This window comes from Lethenteron reissneri, chromosome 55 (assembly GCF_015708825.2).
Source record: "Lethenteron reissneri isolate LAM-NWPU_2019-01 chromosome 55, ASM1570882v1, whole genome shotgun sequence".
Taxonomy (NCBI): Eukaryota; Metazoa; Chordata; class Hyperoartia; order Petromyzontiformes; family Petromyzontidae; genus Lethenteron; species Lethenteron reissneri.
The window spans coordinates 9,538,972-9,557,482 of record NC_083833.1 but is presented as its reverse complement, the minus strand read 5'-3'; the positions used below and the strand labels follow the sequence as shown (position 1 = coordinate 9,557,482).

Here is an 18,511-nt window from a genome sequence, read left to right as displayed (position 1 = left end):
TGAGGAGTCTGGTAGAAGTGGGGATGACTTGATGTGGGATTTGAGGAGTCTGGTAGAAGTGTGGGATGACTTAATGTGGGATTTGTGGAGTCTGGTAGAAGTGTGGGATGACTTAATGTGGGATTTGAGGAGTCTGGTATAAGTGTGGGATGACTTAATGTGGGATTTGAGGAGTCTGGTAGAAGTGTGGGGATGACTTCATGTGGGATTTGTGGAGTCTGGTAGAAGTGTGGGATGACTTAATGTGGGATTTGTGGAGTTTGGTAGAAGTGTGGGATGACTTCATGTGGGATTTGAGGAGTCTGGTAGAAGTGTGGGGATGACTTCATGTGGGATTTGTGGAGTTTGGTAGAAGTGTGGGATGACTTCATGTGGGATTTGAGGAGTTTGGTAGAAGTGTGGGATGACTTCATGTGGGATTTGTGGAGTCTGGTAGAAGTGTGGGGATGACTTCATGTGGGATTTGTGGAGTCTGGTAGAAGTGTGGGATGACTTCATGTGGGATATGAGGAGTCTGGTAGAAGTGTGGGATGACTTCAAGTGGGATTTGTGGAGTCTGGTAGAAGTGTGGGATGACGTAATGTGGGATTTGTGTAGTTTGTTAGAAGTGTGGGATGACTTGATGTGGGATTTGTGGAGTCTGGTAGAAGTGTGGGATGACTTAATGTGGGATTTGTGGAGTCTGGTAGCGGTGTGGTATGACTTAATGTGGGATTTGTGGAGTCTGGTAGAAGTGTGGGATGACTTAATGTGGGATTTGTGGAGTTTGTTAGAAGTGTGGGATGACTTAATGTGGGATTTGTGGAGTCTGGTAGAAGTGTGGGATGACTTAATGTGGATTTGTGGAGTTTGGTAGAAGTGTGGGATGACTTAATGTGGGATTTGTGGAGTTTGGTAGAAGTGTGGGATGACTTAATGTGGGATTTGTGGAGTCTGGTAGAAGTGTGGGATGACTTAATGTGGGATTTGTGGAGTTTGGTAGAAGTGTGGGATGACTTCACGTGGGATTTGTGGAGTTTGGTAGAAGTGTGGGATGACTTAATTTGGGATTTGTGGAGTTTGGTAGAAGTGTGGGATGACTTGATGTGGGATTTGTGGAGTTTGGTAGAAGTGTGGGATGACTTAATTTGGGATTTGTGGAGTCTGGGTGAAGTGTGGGGATGACTTCATGTGGGATTTGTGGAGTTTGGTAGAAGTGTGGGATGACTTCATGTGGGATTTGTGGAGTTTGGTAGAAGTGTGGGATGACTTGATGTGGGATTTGTGGAGTTTGGTAGAAGTGTGGGATGACTTCATGTGGGATTTGTGGAGTCTGGTAGAAGTGTGGGGTGACTTAATGTGGGATTTGATGAGTCTGGTAGAAGTGTGGGGATGACTTGATGTGGGATTTGAGGAGACTGGTAGAAGTGTGGGATGACTTAATGTGGGATTTGTGGAGTCTGGTAGAAGTGTGGGATGACTTCATGTGGATTTGTGGAGTTTGGTAGAAGTGTGGGATGACTTAATGTGGGATTTGAGGAGTCTGGTAGAAGTGTGGGATGACTTAATGTGGGATTTGTGGAGTCTGGTAGGAGTGTGGGGATGACTTGATGTGGGATTTGTGGAGTCTGGTAGAAGTGTGGGATGACGATGTGGGATTTGTGGAGTCTGGTAGAAGTGTGGGATGGCTTGATGTGGGATTTGTGGAGTCTGGTAGGAGTGTGGGGATGACTTAATGTGGGATTTGTGGAGTCTGGTAGCGGTGTGGTATGACTTAATGTGGGATTTGTGGAGTCTGGTAGAAGTGTGGGATGACTTAATGTGGGATTTGTGGAGTTTGTTAGAAGTGTGGGATGACTTAATGTGGGATTTGTGGAGTCTGGTAGAAGTGTGGGATGACTTAATGTGGGATTTGTGGAGTTTGGTAGAAGTGTGGGATGACTTAATGTGGGATTTGTGGAGTTTGGTAGAAGTGTGGGATGACTTAATGTGGGATTTGTGGAGTCTGGTAGAAGTGTGGGATGACTTAATGTGGGATTTGTGGAGTTTGGTAGAAGTGTGGGATGACTTCACGTGGGATTTGTGGAGTTTGGTAGAAGTGTGGGATGACTTAATTTGGGATTTGTGGAGTTTGGTAGAAGTGTGGGATGACTTGATGTGGGATTTGTGGAGTTTGGTAGAAGTGTGGGATGACTTAATTTGGGATTTGTGGAGTTTGGTAGAAGTGTGGGATGACGTAATGTGGGATTTGTGGAGTTTGGTAGAAGTGTGGGATGACTTAATGTGGGATTTGAGGAGTCTGGTAGAAGTGTGGGATGACTTAATGTGGGATTTGTGGAGTCTGGGTGAAGTGTGGGGATGACTTCATGTGGGATTTGTGGAGTTTGGTAGAAGTGTGGGATGACTTCATGTGGGATTTGTGGAGTTTGGTAGAAGTGTGGGATGACTTGATGTGGGATTTGTGGAGTTTGGTAGAAGTGTGGGATGACTTCATGTGGGATTTGTGGAGTCTGGTAGAAGTGTGGGGTGACTTAATGTGGGATTTGATGAGTCTGGTAGAAGTGTGGGGATGACTTGATGTGGGATTTGAGGAGACTGGTAGAAGTGTGGGATGACTTAATGTGGGATTTGTGGAGTCTGGTAGAAGTGTGGGATGACTTCATGTGGATTTGTGGAGTTTGGTAGAAGTGTGGGATGACTTAATGTGGGATTTGAGGAGTCTGGTAGAAGTGTGGGATGACTTAATGTGGGATTTGTGGAGTCTGGTAGGAGTGTGGGGATGACTTGATGTGGGATTTGTGGAGTCTGGTAGAAGTGTGGGATGACGATGTGGGATTTGTGGAGTCTGGTAGAAGTGTGGGATGGCTTGATGTGGGATTTGTGGAGTCTGGTAGGAGTGTGGGGATGACTTAATGTGGGATTTGTGGAGTCTGGTAGAAGTGTGGGATGACTTGATGTGGGATTTGTGGAGTTTGGTAGAAGTGTGGGATGACTTAATGTGGGATTTGTGGAGTCTGGTAGAAGTGTGGGATGACTTCATGTGGGATTTGTGGAGTTTGGTAGAAGTGTGGGATGACTTAATGTGGGATTTGTGGAGTCTGGGTGAAGTGTGGGATGACTTCATGTGGGATTTGAGGAGTCTGGTAGAAGTGTGGGGATGACTTCATGTGGGATTTGTGGAGTTTGGTAGAAGTGTGGGATGACTTCACGTGGGATTTGTGGAGTCTGGTAGAAGTGTGGGATGACTTCATGTGGGATTTGTGGAGTCTGTTAGAAGTGTGGGATGACTTCACGTGGGATTTGTGGAGTCTGGTAGAAGTGTGGGATGACTTAATGTGGGATTTGTGGAGTCTGGTAGAAGTGTGGGATGACTTGATGTGGGATTTGTGGAGTCTGGTAGGAGTGCCGGATGACTTCATGTGGGATTTGTGGAGTCTGGTAGAAGTGTGGGATGACTTCACGTGGGATTTGTGGAGTCTGGTAGAAGTGTGGGATGACTTCATGTGGGATTTGTGGAGTCTGGTAGAAGTGTGGGATGACTTCATGTGGGATTTGTGGAGTCTGGTAGAAGTGTGGGATGACTTAATGTGGGATTTGTGGAGTCTGGTAGAAGTGTGGGATGACTTAAAGTGGGATTTGTGGAGTCTGGTAGAAGTGTAGGGATGACTTCATGTGGGATTTGTGGAGTCTGGTAGAAGTGTGGGATGACTTAATGTGGGATTTGAGGAGTTTGGTAGAAGTGTGGGATGACTTAATGTGGGATTTGTGGAGTTTGGTTGAAGTGCGGGGATGACTTAATGTGGCATTTGTGGAGTCTGGTAGAAGTGTGGGGATGACTTCATGTGGGATTTGTGGAGTTTGGTTGAAGTGCGGGGATGACTTCATGTGGGATTTGTGGAGTCTGGTAGAAGTGTGGGATGACTTAATGTGGGATTTGTGGAGTTTGGTTGAAGTGCGGGGATGACTTCATGTGGGATTTGTGGAGTCTGGTAGAAGTGTGGGGATGACTTAATGTGGGATTTGTGGAGTCTGGTAGAAGTGTGGGATGACTTCAAGTGGGATTTGTGGAGTCTTGGTAGAAGTGTGGGATGATTTAATGTGGGATTTGTGGAGTCTGGTAGAAGTGTGGGATGACTTGATGTGGGATTTGTGGAGTCTGGTAGAACTGTGGGATGACTTAATGTGGGTTTATGTGGAGTTTGGTAGAAGTGTGGGATGACTTAATGTGGGATTTGAGGAGTCTGGTAGAAGTGTGGGATGACGTGATGTGGGATTTGAGGAGTCTGGTAGAAGTGTGGGATGACTTGATGTGGGATTTGAGGAGTCTGGTAGAAGTGTGGGATGACGTAATGTGGGATTTGAGGAGTCTGGTAGAAGTGTGGGATGACGTGATGTGGGATTTGAGGAGTCTGGTAGAAGTGTGGGATGACGTGATGTGGGATTTGAGGAGTCTGGTAGAAGTGTGGGATGACGTGATGTGGGATTTGAGGAGTTTGGTAGAAGTGTGGGATGACTTCATGTGGGATTTGTGGAGTCTGGTAGAAGTGTGGGATGACTTAATGTGGGATTTGATGAGTCTGGTAGAAGTGTGGGGATGACTTGATGTGGGATTTGAGGAGACTGGTAGAAGTGTGGGATGACTTAATGTGGGATTTGTGGAGTCTGGTAGAAGTGTGGGATGACTTCATGTGGATTTGTGGAGTTTGGTAGAAGTGTGGGATGACTTAATGTGGGATTTGAGGAGTCTGGTAGAAGTGTGGGATGACTTAATGTGGGATTTGTGGAGTCTGGTAGGAGTGTGGGGATGACTTGATGTGGGATTTGTGGAGTCTGGTAGAAGTGTGGGATGACTTGATGTGGGATTTGTGGAGTCTGGTAGAAGTGTGGGATGGCTTGATGTGGGATTTGTGGAGTCTGGTAGGAGTGTGGGGATGACTTAATGTGGGATTTGTGGAGTCTGGTAGAAGTGTGGGATGACTTGATGTGGGATTTGTGGAGTTTGGTAGAAGTGTGGGATGACTTAATGTGGGATTTGAGGAGTCTGGTAGAAGTGTGGGGATGACTTCATGTGGGATTTGTGGAGTTTGGTAGAAGTGTGGGATGACTTCACGTGGGATTTGTGGAGTCTGGTAGAAGTGTGGGATGACTTCATGTGGGATTTGTGGAGTCTGGTAGAAGTGTGGGATGACTTCACGTGGGATTTGTGGAGTCTGGTAGAAGTGTGGGATGACTTAATGTGGGATTTGTGGAGTCTGGTAGAAGTGTGGGATGACTTGATGTGGGATTTGTGGAGTCTGGTAGGAGTGCCGGATGACTTCATGTGGGATTTGTGGAGTCTGGTAGAAGTGTGGGATGACTTCACGTGGGATTTGTGGAGTCTGGTAGAAGTGTGGGATGACTTCATGTGGGATTTGTGGAGTCTGGTAGAAGTGTGGGATGACTTCATGTGGGATTTGTGGAGTCTGGTAGAAGTGTGGGATGACTTAATGTGGGATTTGTGGAGTCTGGTAGAAGTGTGGGATGACTTAAAGTGGGATTTGTGGAGTCTGGTAGAAGTGTAGGGATGACTTCATGTGGGATTTGTGGAGTCTGGTAGAAGTGTGGGATGACTTAATGTGGGATTTAAGGAGTTTGGTAGAAGTGTGGGATGACTTAATGTGGGATTTGTGGAGTTTGGTTGAAGTGCGGGGATGACTTAATGTGGCATTTGTGGAGTCTGGTAGAAGTGTGGGGATGACTTCATGTGGGATTTGTGGAGTTTGGTTGAAGTGCGGGGATGACTTCATGTGGGATTTGTGGAGTCTGGTAGAAGTGTGGGATGACTTAATGTGGGATTTGTGGAGTTTGGTTGAAGTGCGGGGATGACTTCATGTGGGATTTGTGGAGTCTGGTAGAAGTGTGGGGATGACTTAATGTGGGATTTGTGGAGTCTGGTAGAAGTGTGGGATGACTTCAAGTGGGATTTGTGGAGTCTTGGTAGAAGTGTGGGATGATTTAATGTGGGATTTGTGGAGTCTGGTAGAAGTGTGGGATGACTTGATGTGGGATTTGTGGAGTCTGGTAGAACTGTGGGATGACTTAATGTGGGTTATGTGGAGTTTGGTAGAAGTGTGGGATGACTTAATGTGGGATTTGAGGAGTCTGGTAGAAGTGTGGGATGACTTGATGTGGGATTTGAGGAGTCTGGTAGAAGTGTGGGATGACTTGATGTGGGATTTGAGGAGTCTGGTAGAAGTGTGGGATGACGTAATGTGGGATTTGAGGAGTCTGGTAGAAGTGTGGGATGACGTGATGTGGGATTTGAGGAGTCTGGTAGAAGTGTGGGATGACGTGATGTGGGATTTGAGGAGTCTGGTAGAAGTGTGGGATGACGTGATGTGGGATTTGAGGAGTCTGGTAGAAGTGTGGGATGACGTGATGTGGGATTTGAGGAGTCTGGTAGAAGTGTGGGATGACGTAATGTGGGATATGAGGAGTCTGGTAGAAGTGTGGGATGACTTGATGTGGGATATGAGGAGTCTGGTAGAAGTGTGGGATGACGTAATGTGGGATATGAGGAGTCTGGTAGAAGTGTGGGACGACTTGATGTGGGATTTGAGGAGTCTGGTAGAAGTGTGGGATGACTTGATGTGGGATTTGTGGAGTTTGGTAGAAGTGTGGGATGACTTCATGTGGGATTTGTGGAGTCTGGTAGAAGTGTGGGATGACTTCATGTGGGATTTGTGGAGTCTGGTAGAAGTGTGGAGATGACTTAATGTGGGATTTGTGGAGTCTGGTAGAAGTGTGGGATGACTTAATGTGGGATTTGAGGAGTTTGGTAGAAGTGTGGGATGACTTAATGTGGGATTTGTGGAGTTTGGTTGAAGTGCGGGGATGACTTAATGTGGCATTTGTGGAGTCTGGTAGAAGTGTGGGGATGACTTCATGTGGGATTTGTGGAGTTTGGTTGAAGTGCGGGGATGACTTCATGTGGGATTTGTGGAGTCTGGTAGAAGTGTGGGATGACTTAATGTGGGATTTGTGGAGTTTGGTTGAAGTGCGGGGATGACTTCATGTGGGATTTGTGGAGTCTGGTAGAAGTGTGGGGATGACTTAATGTGGGATTTGTGGAGTCTGGTAGAAGTGTGGGATGACTTCAAGTGGGATTTGTGGAGTCTGGTAGAAGTGTGGGATGATTTAATGTGGGATTTGTGGAGTCTGGTAGAAGTGTGGGATGACTTGATGTGGGATTTGTGGAGTCTGGTAGAACTGTGGGATGACTTAATGTGGGTTATGTGGAGTTTGGTAGAAGTGTGGGATGACTTAATGTGGGATTTGAGGAGTCTGGTAGAAGTGTGGGATGACGTGATGTGGGATTTGAGGAGTCTGGTAGAAGTGTGGGATGACTTGATGTGGGATTTGAGGAGTCTGGTAGAAGTGTGGGATGACGTAATGTGGGATTTGAGGAGTCTGGTAGAAGTGTGGGATGACGTGATGTGGGATTTGAGGAGTCTGGTAGAAGTGTGGGATGACGTGATGTGGGATTTGAGGAGTCTGGTAGAAGTGTGGGATGACGTGATGTGGGATTTGAGGAGTCTGGTAGAAGTGTGGGATGACGTGATGTGGGATTTGAGGAGTCTGGTAGAAGTGTGGGATGACATAATGTGGGATATGAGGAGTCTGGTAGAAGTGTGGGATGACTTGATGTGGGATATGAGGAGTCTGGTAGAAGTGTGGGATGACGTAATGTGGGATATGAGGAGTCTGGTAGAAGTGTGGGACGACTTGATGTGGGATTTGAGGAGTCTGGTAGAAGTGTGGGATGACTTGATGTGGGATTTGTGGAGTTTGGTAGAAGTGTGGGATGACTTCATGTGGGATTTGTGGAGTCTGGTAGAAGTGTGGGATGACTTCATGTGGGATTTGTGGAGTCTGGTAGAAGTGTGGGATGACTTCATGTGGGATTTGAGGAGTCTAGTAGAAGTGCGGGGATGACAATGTCTGGCATCAGGGCACACACAGCCAGCAACCACTGTGGTCCCGGATCAAGCCCTGGGAAAGCTGCCACGTGGCGGCAGTCGGTCTCCACGTAATCGAATCGCGAAGGGGTGTGGGGGTCTGATTGGCTGAGAGGGTACGTCGCTCTCATTGGCTGAGAGGGTACGTCGCTCTCATTGCCTGAGCTAATCATGGAGGCGGGTACGTGAACTCGGCCAGCGAGGCTCGTATAGACTGTAAATACTGTACATGCTGCGTCGACAGACTGTATAGACTAAATACTCCTCTTCTTGGTTCTTTCGGTAAAGTCACGTAGAAAGGGAAATAATAAAATAATAAAAATAAAACGTAATAAAATCTAATTCTCACGACGTTTCGGCCACAACGCAAGCAGCCGTCCCTCAGGTGAAGACCAGGTCTGTCGAGAAGACAGCGTCTGAATGAACACCACCAAGCTTGGCAGCGTATATTTAAGCTGGGTTAGAGGAGAGAAGGGCGCCTTGACAAAGGAATTTGCATGTCAACAGAGGAATTTAGCATATTTATGGAAAATTCAGATATGGGATTAGTCACTACTTGTGGAATGCGTAGGAGGTGGGGGGGGTGGGTCTCAAAGTCATATTATGCCCGTGAATTATGTAGAATTAGCAGCAACAAAGGGAGGATGAACGAGCTTCGTTATGACGAGGAACAAACATTGTGCTGCTGGAGGTTGTCGGCAATCTCGATTCGGGTTGTGCACAGGCTCGGCTGATCCACTGTGTGTGGACGAGACCGTGAGAGGTGTTCATGAAGAAGGTGGCTCCTAGACACTCTGAATCGTTGACACGACACATTTATACCCTTTGGCTCTTTCGGTAAAGTCACGTAGGTGACGAAAGCTTCAAATCAAGACTACACATTTATGGCGACTGTGTTTATACTATTTTTACCGCACGTCTGTTTAGCGCTCGCACCTCTGAATGGCACGGTTGGCTACGTACGGTGCGACAGAAGTTCAACACACATACAAGTTTAAACTATTTTAAAATGATAAACTAACGCGATAGATATAGCACAACAGACAAGGTAATATATCAATAATATAGACGTATTTTTCACACCGATGGTTGTAGAGTAATGGGTTAGTGGACATCCTCGGTTTAGGCTCTGTAACCACGTTACAGATCACCATCCCGTCTCTTTGATTCGATATCTGCACGTTCCATTCGCAATGCGTAATTCCCACACCAAGTCTTAATAATTGTTTTTGATGTTTGTTGTTTTTCAACCAAATCGCTCGTTTCCGTGGGAAAAAAAAAATTAACAGTTTTCAAAGTCTCTCGGCTTTTAAGGAGGCTGCGTCGTTTCTACTCAACGGATCCCACCTAAGGCGCATGACACAGCGGGGACCTGTGCCCAGGTCGTTCACCCACTGGCACGACTTCCCACGCAGCCTTTCATCAACGTAGTTAGTACATTTCTGAATCGGGAGTGTGTTTCTCCATCGAGTCAAGTCCACTCAGCTAAGATGCTCTGTTTTTGAAGGGCGACACGATCTGCAGGCATCATCAAGAGGATTCCACAATTACAGATTTAAACGACAAACTTAATAATACTAATAATTCTTTGATTCTTTCGGTAAAGTCACGTAGAAAGAAAATGCATTAAATAATTGAGTACGACGTTTCGATTGCCACACAAGCAGTCGTCATCAAGTAGAACTACATTTGAGAGAGAGACAAAACACAGACACACAACATAGACACACAGAGTGTCTATGTTGTGACGCTCCGTGTGTCTATGTTGTGTGTCTCTTTCTGTGTGTCTATGTTGTGTGTCTCTCTCTGTGTGTATCTGTGTTGTCTCTCTCTGCTTGTGTGTCTGTCTGTGTGTCTCTCTCTGTGTGTCTCTGTGTTGTGTCTTTCTCTGTGTGTCTATGTTGTGTGTCTCTCTCTCTGTGTATCTGTGTTGTCTCTCTCTCTCTCTGTGTCTGTGTTGTCTCTCTCTGTGTGTGTCTGTGTTGTGTCTTTCTCTGTGTGTCTGGGTTGTCTCTCTCTGCTTGTGTGTGTGTCTCCGTGTCTGTGTTTTGTCTCTCTCTCAAATTGAGTTCTATCTGATGACGGTTGCTTGTGTTGCAATCGAAACGTTGTGCTCTATTATTCAATTTATTTTCTTTCCACGTGACTTTACCGAAAGAACCAAAGAGTAATTCCTGCAGTCACGAAAGCTTCAAATCAAGTTTCATAATAATAATAATTCGTCTCACCGCGTGTATGCATGCTACGTTGAACTTCGTGAGGCCGGGAGTGGCTCTTTGTTCTGAGCCTGGATTTAGGGGACCCAGTGCCAGGGGAGATGCGGCTCCATGCCGCATCTCCCCTGGCACTGGCGCATCCAGAAGCATATCCAGAAGCGCATCCAGAAGCGCATCCAGAAGCGCATCCAGAAGCGCATCCAGAAGCGCATCCAGAAGCGCATCCAGAAGCGCATCCAGAAGCGCATCCAGAAGCGCATCCAGAAGCGCATCCAGAAGCGCATCCAGAAGCGCATCCAGAAGCGCATCCAGAAGCGCATCCAGAAGCGCATCCAGAAGCGCATCCAGAAGCGCATCCAGAAGCACTCCAGAAGCGCGTCCAGAAGCGCGTCCAGAAGCGCGTCCAGAAGCGCGTCCAGAAGCGCGTCCAGAAGCGCGTCCAGAAGCGCGTCCAGAAGCGCGTCCAGAAGCGCATCCAGAAGCGCATCCAGAAGCGCATCCAGAAGCGCATCCAGAAGCGCATCCAGAAGCGCATCCAGAAGCGCACCCAGAAGCGCTTCCAGAAGCGCATCCAGAAGCGCATCCAGAAGCGCATCCAGAAGCGGATCCGAAAGCGCGCGACGCGGTGACCCGTCCGCGTTCGATGACGAGCAGCCATGCTATCAAAATGATTCACACTTTCAAACGTTCACCTTACGCTTACCTTTGCACTTTCGATATCTGCCAATCGGCCGCCACCGGCCCTTGTCGCACAAGAGCGTGTACATGTTTCGATCATGGCAGGTGAACAGCACGGTCTCCCCGGAGGTGAAGTACGTCTTGTCCTGCGCCAGCGCGCTCATGTCAGCATTTGAGTCCAGAGGAGGACGTCGGCACACGACTTGTTGGTCAAGAGGAGGACAAACAAAACAACAAAAACATCGACACCAATCTCGATCGATGCCCCCACCCCCCCCTCACCCCGAGCCAGCGTTTGGAATTCCGCATCGGAACTCGTTCGGTCGACTCGAGAGAGACGATCGGCTTCGTTCTTTAACTTCAGTCGTGGCGCCGGTACTACCCCTTTGCTCCTGGGAGGGGTGGTGGGGTTGTGGGGTGGTGGGTGGTGGGGTGTTGGGGTGGTGGGTGGTGGGGTGGTGGGTGTTGGGGTGGTGGGGTGATGAGGTGGTGGGGTGATGGGGTGGTGGGGTGGTGGGTGGTGGGGTGTTGGGGTGATGGGTGGTGGGGTGGTGGGGTGGTGGGGTGGTGGGTGGTGGGGTGGTGAGGTGGTGGGGTGGTGGGTGGTGGGGTGATGGGGTGGTGGGGTGGTGGGGTGGTGGGTGGGGTGGTGAGGTGGTGGGGTGGTGGGTGGTGGGGTGATGGGTGGTGGGGTGGTGGGGTGGTGGGGGTGGTGGGTGGTGGGGTGGTGGGGTGGTGGGTGGTGGGGTGATGGGTGGTGGGGTGGTGGGTGGTGGGTGGTGGGTGGTGGGGTGGTGGGTGGTGGGGTGGTGGGGTGGTGGGTGGTGGGGTGGTGGGTGGCGGGGTGGTGGGTGGTGGGATGGTGGGGTGTTGGGGTGATGGGTGGTGGGGTGGTGGGGTGGTGGGGTGGTGGGTGGTGGGGTGGTGAGCTGGTGGGGTGGTGGGTGGTGGGGTGATGGGTGGTGGGGTGGTGGGGTGGTGGGGTGGTGGGTGGTGGGGTGGTGGGGTGGTGGGTGGTGGGATGGTGGGTGGTGGGGTGGTGGGGTGGTGGGGTGGTGGGGTGGTGGGGTGGTGAGGTGGTGGGGTGGTGGGGTGGTGGGTGGTGGGGTGGTGGGGTGGTGGGGTGGTGGGTGGTGGGTGGTGGGGTGTTGGGTGGTGGGGTGGTGGGGTGGTGGGGTGTAATCGAGGACTCTGCAGGGACAGGACCCTGTTGCAAGCGGATGCGCCGTATGGAGCCACATCTCCCCTGGCACTGGGTCTCCTAAATCCAGGGTGAGAACAAAGGGGCCAGTCTCGACCTGATGCCTCTGTGGCCTAACCACGACCGCCCAATAACGCACCCCGCTTCAGGCGCCAGTCTGTCTGGCACAAACCAAGAGGACCCATCCCCGACTGCTCAAGTTCATTTTGCTTCGCCAGGTGAGAAATCAAGAGATCGGGGCTGAGTCTCAATTGCAAGAGGGATCTGGGGAATTCATCTGCATGTACAGGGGCACAATGATTGCGATGGATAATCACGTGTGGGCGATAGAGGATGGTCATTTCCTAAATTTGGGATATTTGGACCCACAAATTGGGACCCTCAGACAAGACGGGCGGGGAGAATTCCAGTGGCATTGACGATGGAGAAAGGTCCGAGTGGTGGATACGGCAGAACAGATCCCTTCAAAAAAAGGCAAATGAAAATGATGTCGTAGAAAACAATTCCTCCATAATTCCTAAATGAGAAATCGTGCGCATAACAGCGTGCATGGTCAACACTAAATCCAGCAGTGCACATGATGACAACTATAATTATTTCCAATTGTAACGGGCCGTGCAGTATACACTCACTCTCAAAGAGAGTGTGAGAGCCACTCAAAGGTGTGAGAAGGGAACCACAGAGCAGGCAGGAAAGCAGCCATGCGGTGAGGCGACGCCAATAATGCCCAAGTTCTGCAGTCCTCTACGTACTCAGGTGTTATCGGTCAATTAGTGATTGTTCATATGTGCGAGGGAGCAACACTGCATCCCATGCGGACGGAATAATGCGAGTGCCACACTGTGCTGTGCCGCCTTCTCCTGGCGAGCCAGGGTTATGGCATCTCCCCGAAGCCCACGGGATGGGGAGTCTTCACGACATTCACGCGATCCACCAACAATGCCCGCCTCCACTGTGCTGGATTAGTTCAAGTTAATTTATTAGGTATAGCCCTGTGAGCTATTCGGCTCTTGAATCGGGTGCAACCGCAACAAACAAAAAACAAAAACATGAACAAGAAAACATCTTAAAGTGAATATGTGACTTAGTGCAAACAGAAAATCCAAGAAAAGACAGCAAAATATTGCAGAAAAAGCACCGTACACCAACGCTGTGTGCAAAAATCCCCGTGGGATGCAAGTCAAACAACAACAACGACCACAAGACAACTTAGATTAAGGCCATCAGTCTAACTCTGTACTACAACAAACAAACATGGCCAAGCCAAAAAACTTTTCGAAAAACACGTTCCTTCGGAGTGGGCAGGTAGGAACTTGGTTGGACAGCGCATTCTTGGACAGCGCATTCGTGCACGACAGACAGACAAATAATCCCTGGTGGGCAGTGTGGAACCTGTTGTTGCGACCTGTATGTATAAAAGACTAGCGGAAGTACCCGGCTTTGCCCGGGTGAAAAATATATTTCTTAAAAACCTTACATATATACACAGATGGGCTGCTACCCCTGCCCCCCCCCCCCCCCCAGCCAGGATCTCCTCGGCCGCTGTGCAGTAATATGTACGGCCTATAGTGTGGTGGGGTGTCGAGGCCTAGTACCGTGCAGAGCCTCCGGCCTCGCCTAAATTGCCCACCCGGCTGAGGCTGGGTACTGGGGCCGTTAACCCCCCCCCCCCCCCGCGCTACAATAATACTGCCTAATCGCTATAATTTTATTATCTACCGACCCTATAATAGTAATTGCACACATTGGGGTGGGGGGGGGAGTGAAGAGGACGTGAAACTTTGATGAATTTACCTCAGAGTCACGTGTTAATGCGTGCGCATATTTTTAACGGGAATTAAAAATGGCGTCCACCCCGCAGCGAATGCGTCGCTACCCGTTGCCAGGGGCAACCGCCGTCCAATGAAACTGCGTATGGTCCGGCGACACACAGACAGACAGACAGATTTGCGATTTTATATATATAGATAACTTGACTTTAGGTAGCCAGGCAGACAGCCCCCTTAACTATCGCCCCCCCCCCTCCCTTAGGCCCCTCCCCCCCTTAGGCCCCTCCCCCCTTAGGCCCCTCCCCTGACCCCCTTTCCCTTAGGCCCCTCCCATGACCACCCCCCCCCCATATCCTCAGGCCCCTCCCCTGACCCCCCTTCCCTTAGACCCCTCCCCTGACCCCCCTTCTGTTAGGCCCCTCCCCTGACCACCCCCACCCATATCCTTAGGCCCCTCCCCTGACCCCCCCTCCCTCAGGCCCCTCCGCTGACCCCCCCCTCAGGCCCCTCCCCTGAACCCCCCCCCCCCCCCTCAGGCCCCTCTCCTGACTCCCCCCTTCCATAGGCCCCTCCCCTGACCCTCCTCCCTTAGGCACCTCCCCTCTCCGTACCCGGCAGTAGGTCTCCACCAATCAAAGAGCTGTTTGTAAGGTCTCCACCAATCAAAGAGCTGTGTGTATTATATATTTATTTATGCACGACAGACAGACAGTCAGACAGACAGCTAAATAATCCCTGGTGGGCAGTGTGGAACATTGTTCCTCCCTGTATCACCAAATTATAGCAGCTGCGTGAGTAGCAGCCGCCACCACCGCCCGAACGAGGTCACGTCGGGGTCGCGTTTGGCCGTGGTTCTGTGCTGCGGTAGCGGGCACACTCACTCACTCACCCACTCACTCACCCACCCACTCACTCACCCACCCACCCACTCACTCACCCACTCACTCACCCACCCACTCACTCACCCACCCACTCACTCACCCCACTCACTCACCCACTCACTCACTCACCCACTCACTCACCCACTCACTCACTCACCCGTGCAATGGGGCGGGTAGTGCGGGTTCCAGCTGCCTGACTTGCACGTGCGTGTGATCAGCCCTCCCAGCAGGAATCTGCGCCGTGAGCATCAGAATGTTTGCTTACACAGAGACAAAGATCCCCCGTGTAGCCTTAACAGACGGCCCGGGCAAGTGCTGTTAGCGAGCACCCATGAAGGGTGGCCAGCAGCGCCTTTGTCTCCCCAGTGGCGATGCTTTTACGCACCGCACCAGGCACTTATTTGAGGCTGAGTCGACCTAGGGGAGGCGCAGGACCGGTTCAGATAATCCTCACCGGTGTTGGCCGTGAGCGGGAATCGAACTTGGGTCACCAGGTTCGTAACGCAGTGCGCTAACCGTTGCACTACCGCTCCCCACACACACAGTATACACACAGTATACACACACAATACACACAGTACACACACACATAGTACACACAGCACACACACAGCACACAGTACACACAGCACACACACAGTACACACACAGTACACACACAGCACACACACAGCACACACAGTACACACACACAGTACACACACACAACACACGCACACAGTGCACACACACAGTACATACACAGTACACACACACAGTACACACACACAGTACACACACACAACACACGCACACAGTGCACACACAGTATACACACACAGTACACACACACAGTACACGCACACACAGTGCACACACACAACACACACACAGTACACACACAGTACACACACACAGTACACACACACAACACACACACAGTACACACACACAGTACACACACACACAATGCACATCGCGTCATGCAACACCGAGGGCGATCGCCCGTGTTGACAAGCTGAAGACTTTGTAATGTTGTTGTTGTAAATCGTTATTACAATGCTGGTCATTTATATATGAATTCAGGAGACGCCTTGTCATGTCTAAAGAAGATGTTTTACTTTTTCAGGGAGTTTTTGTAGCTGAGGAAGTTTGGCCAATTCTATGAATTGGCCATTCTATTCCTGCAAAGTCTTCCAGAAAAAGCACCGTATTTCAACGCTGTGTGCAAAAACCCAAGTGGGATGCAAGTCAAACAATAACAACAACCATAATACAATTTAGATTAAAGTTATCACGCTAACTCTGTACTACAACAAACAAACATGGCTAGACCAAACCGTTTTCAAAATCACCAAAATAAAGCTATTAAAACAATGTAACAGTGATCATAGGAACTGTGATTCAATTTTAACAATAAACGATATACATAACATGTACGACCAATCTTTGCAGCCATAGCTGGCAGCATGAGTCACTCCATAACAGCAGGAGTATCAGTAGGAGTATCACAATTTTTCAATGCACCTTTAAAGATCAGCACACTATAATCAAAACTCAAGATAATACTTTGCAGCGGTCATCCGGAATGATACATTTGATTTCAGGTCATTCTGAATAGCAGTGGCAGCTAGGGGTGTACAACTCCTCTAGAGCAGTCTTGAGTGAAGATCTCACAGGTAGTGATCCAAGTTGCAGTTTATTGGCGATAGCATTCCAGACCCTGGGGGCATCAATAGAAAAGGCCCTTCCTCCAGTACTTGTACGGAAATAAGGAATGTGAAGCTGGTAAATGAGCGAAGACCTTAGGTCACATTTGTTCTTCAGTTTCACTATGGGCACAATACATTATTATTATTTGTGGTATATCTGTTACTTCTCTATTTGACATTCAATGGTTTTTTTTTTTACTACGATGGCAATACCATTGGAACCTCATTTGCCAGTAAAAAATATGATAATTGTTTTTTTACCCTTCTATCTGGCAACAAAACTGACACCTTTTCTTACAAGGAGTCATGTTTACATAGACCGCAATACCTGCAGTCATAATGCAAACAAAAAACATAACTCTGATAATGGACAGTGCACGCGATTTTGGACGATTTTTGAGCACCCCCCCCCCCCCATCGTCACACGGAGTCACAAAAAGTCAGACCCCCTCCTCAAATATGACGTCACAAAACTCTGCCCCCCCCCCCAAAATGCTTCAAATCGCTTTAAACTATTGTCATTGTAGTGCGTATTTAATGTGGCACTGCACTCTGATGTTGTAGTAGAAAACATTTATTAAAAAGTATATTTAATTAAGTAGAACGTGTTGTCTATTTAAGGTTGCGCATTTTGATGTGACGTCACATTTCTCAACCCCCCCCCCCCCCTCGTCACACATCGTCACAAATGTCTGACCCCCCCCCTCCCTAGGTGCGTGACGTCATTTATGGACGGCCCCTTAACTTGAATCTTAGACACGATCTATTTTACACGATTCGCAGCTTTGGGCCCCGCATTGTAGCCGAGTCAATCCAACCGCGAGCCCAACTTGTCTTACGAAGATTCGTAACCGATGTAAGGCCCATCACAGATGTACAACGCGGACACTGCATCGTTGCACGATTTCCACTCACCCAGGCTGGCACGAGTACACGATGGTGGTGCTGTTTACCCAGCTCCAGTTCCCGTGCACGATGTCTGCCGGTTTGCCGCATGCGATGTTCGCCACTGTCGGGAAGAGCACGAGGAACGGGAACCGTGGCCCTTTTTAGTTCTGAAGCCGAACGACATTTGGGTCAACATTTGTCCTTTATATCTATATATATTTTTTAAAAGTCCAACCATGGACAGAGTTTTAAAGCTTTCGTGACTGCAGGGATTCATCTTCTTGGTTCTTTCGGTAAAGTCACGTAGAAGGACTATAATAAAATAATAAAAATAAAACAATACAATAATTCTCACGACGTTTCGGCCACAACTCAAGCAGCCGTCTCTGTCTTCTCGACAGACCTGTTCTCCACCTGAAGACGGCTGCTTGCGTTGTGGCCGAAACGTCGTGAGAATTATTTTATTATGTTTTATTTTTATTATTTTATTATTTCGCTTCTACGCGACTTTACCGAAAGAACCAAGAAGACGTGGACAGAGTGTAACTGGGACTGTGCGGCGTGCGTGCGATTCTTCTCCCACTGCCCCACAGTCGCACCTGCTGTGCTGAGAGGCGCGGCGATGGCCACCAGCGCGCACCACGCCACGAGACTCCTCACGGCGCGTCCCGACATCCTCCTGCGACACGCACCAGCGGACGCGCGACGCTTCAAGACGCTTCAAGACCGTGTAGCACTTTGCCGAGATGCACAAACCGTGTGTCGCGTCTCGTTTTCTTAATTTTAAACCGTGTTTGTTCTCCGTTTTTTTGCATTATTTATCCTGTGAATTGCCATTTTGAGTGTTTAGCTCCTCTTCTTGGTTCTTTCGGTAAAGTCACGTAGAAGGGAAGTAATAAAATAATAAAAATAGAACATAATAAAATACAATTATCACGACGTTACTGCCACAACGCAAGCAGCCGTCCTCAGGTAAAGAATGAGGACGGCTGCTTGCGTTGTGGCCGAAACGTCCTGAGAATTATTTTATAATGTTTTATTTTTATTATTTTATTACTTCCCTTCTACGTGACTTTACAGAAAGAACCAAGAAGATGAATCCCTGCAATCACGAAAGCTTTAAATCGAAATGTTTAGCTCCTGTACTCCGCTTTCTTTTACTGTGGTGGTGGTGGTGGTGGTGGCGGTGGTGGTGGCGTTGGCGCTCGCCT

At 49.0% G+C, this 18,511-nt stretch overlaps 2 protein-coding genes across 4 annotated transcripts in view; one reads left to right on the top strand and one right to left on the bottom strand.

Moving 5' to 3' along the window:
• LOC133356795 (uncharacterized) overlaps nucleotides 1–18,511 on the top strand; it is a 492,315-nt gene that overhangs the window by 377,267 nt on the left and 96,537 nt on the right. The gene's annotated exons all lie outside the window — the stretch shown is intronic.
• Nucleotides 1–18,511, bottom strand: part of LOC133356660 (sushi, von Willebrand factor type A, EGF and pentraxin domain-containing protein 1-like) — a 75,040-nt gene that overhangs the window by 55,071 nt on the left and 1,458 nt on the right. For all 3 annotated transcript variants that reach the window (XM_061574292.1, XM_061574290.1, XM_061574291.1), the window contains exons 2-5: nucleotides 17,900–17,979; nucleotides 17,328–17,421; nucleotides 14,879–14,955; nucleotides 10,896–11,072 (exon numbers count right to left, since the gene is read on the bottom strand). In XM_061574292.1, the coding sequence (XP_061430276.1) occupies nucleotides 10,896–11,072; nucleotides 14,879–14,955; nucleotides 17,328–17,421; nucleotides 17,900–17,975 (424 nt within the window). In that variant the 5' untranslated portion in view covers nucleotides 17,976–17,979. The remainder of the gene's footprint in view (nucleotides 1–10,895; nucleotides 11,073–14,878; nucleotides 14,956–17,327; nucleotides 17,422–17,899; nucleotides 17,980–18,511) is intronic.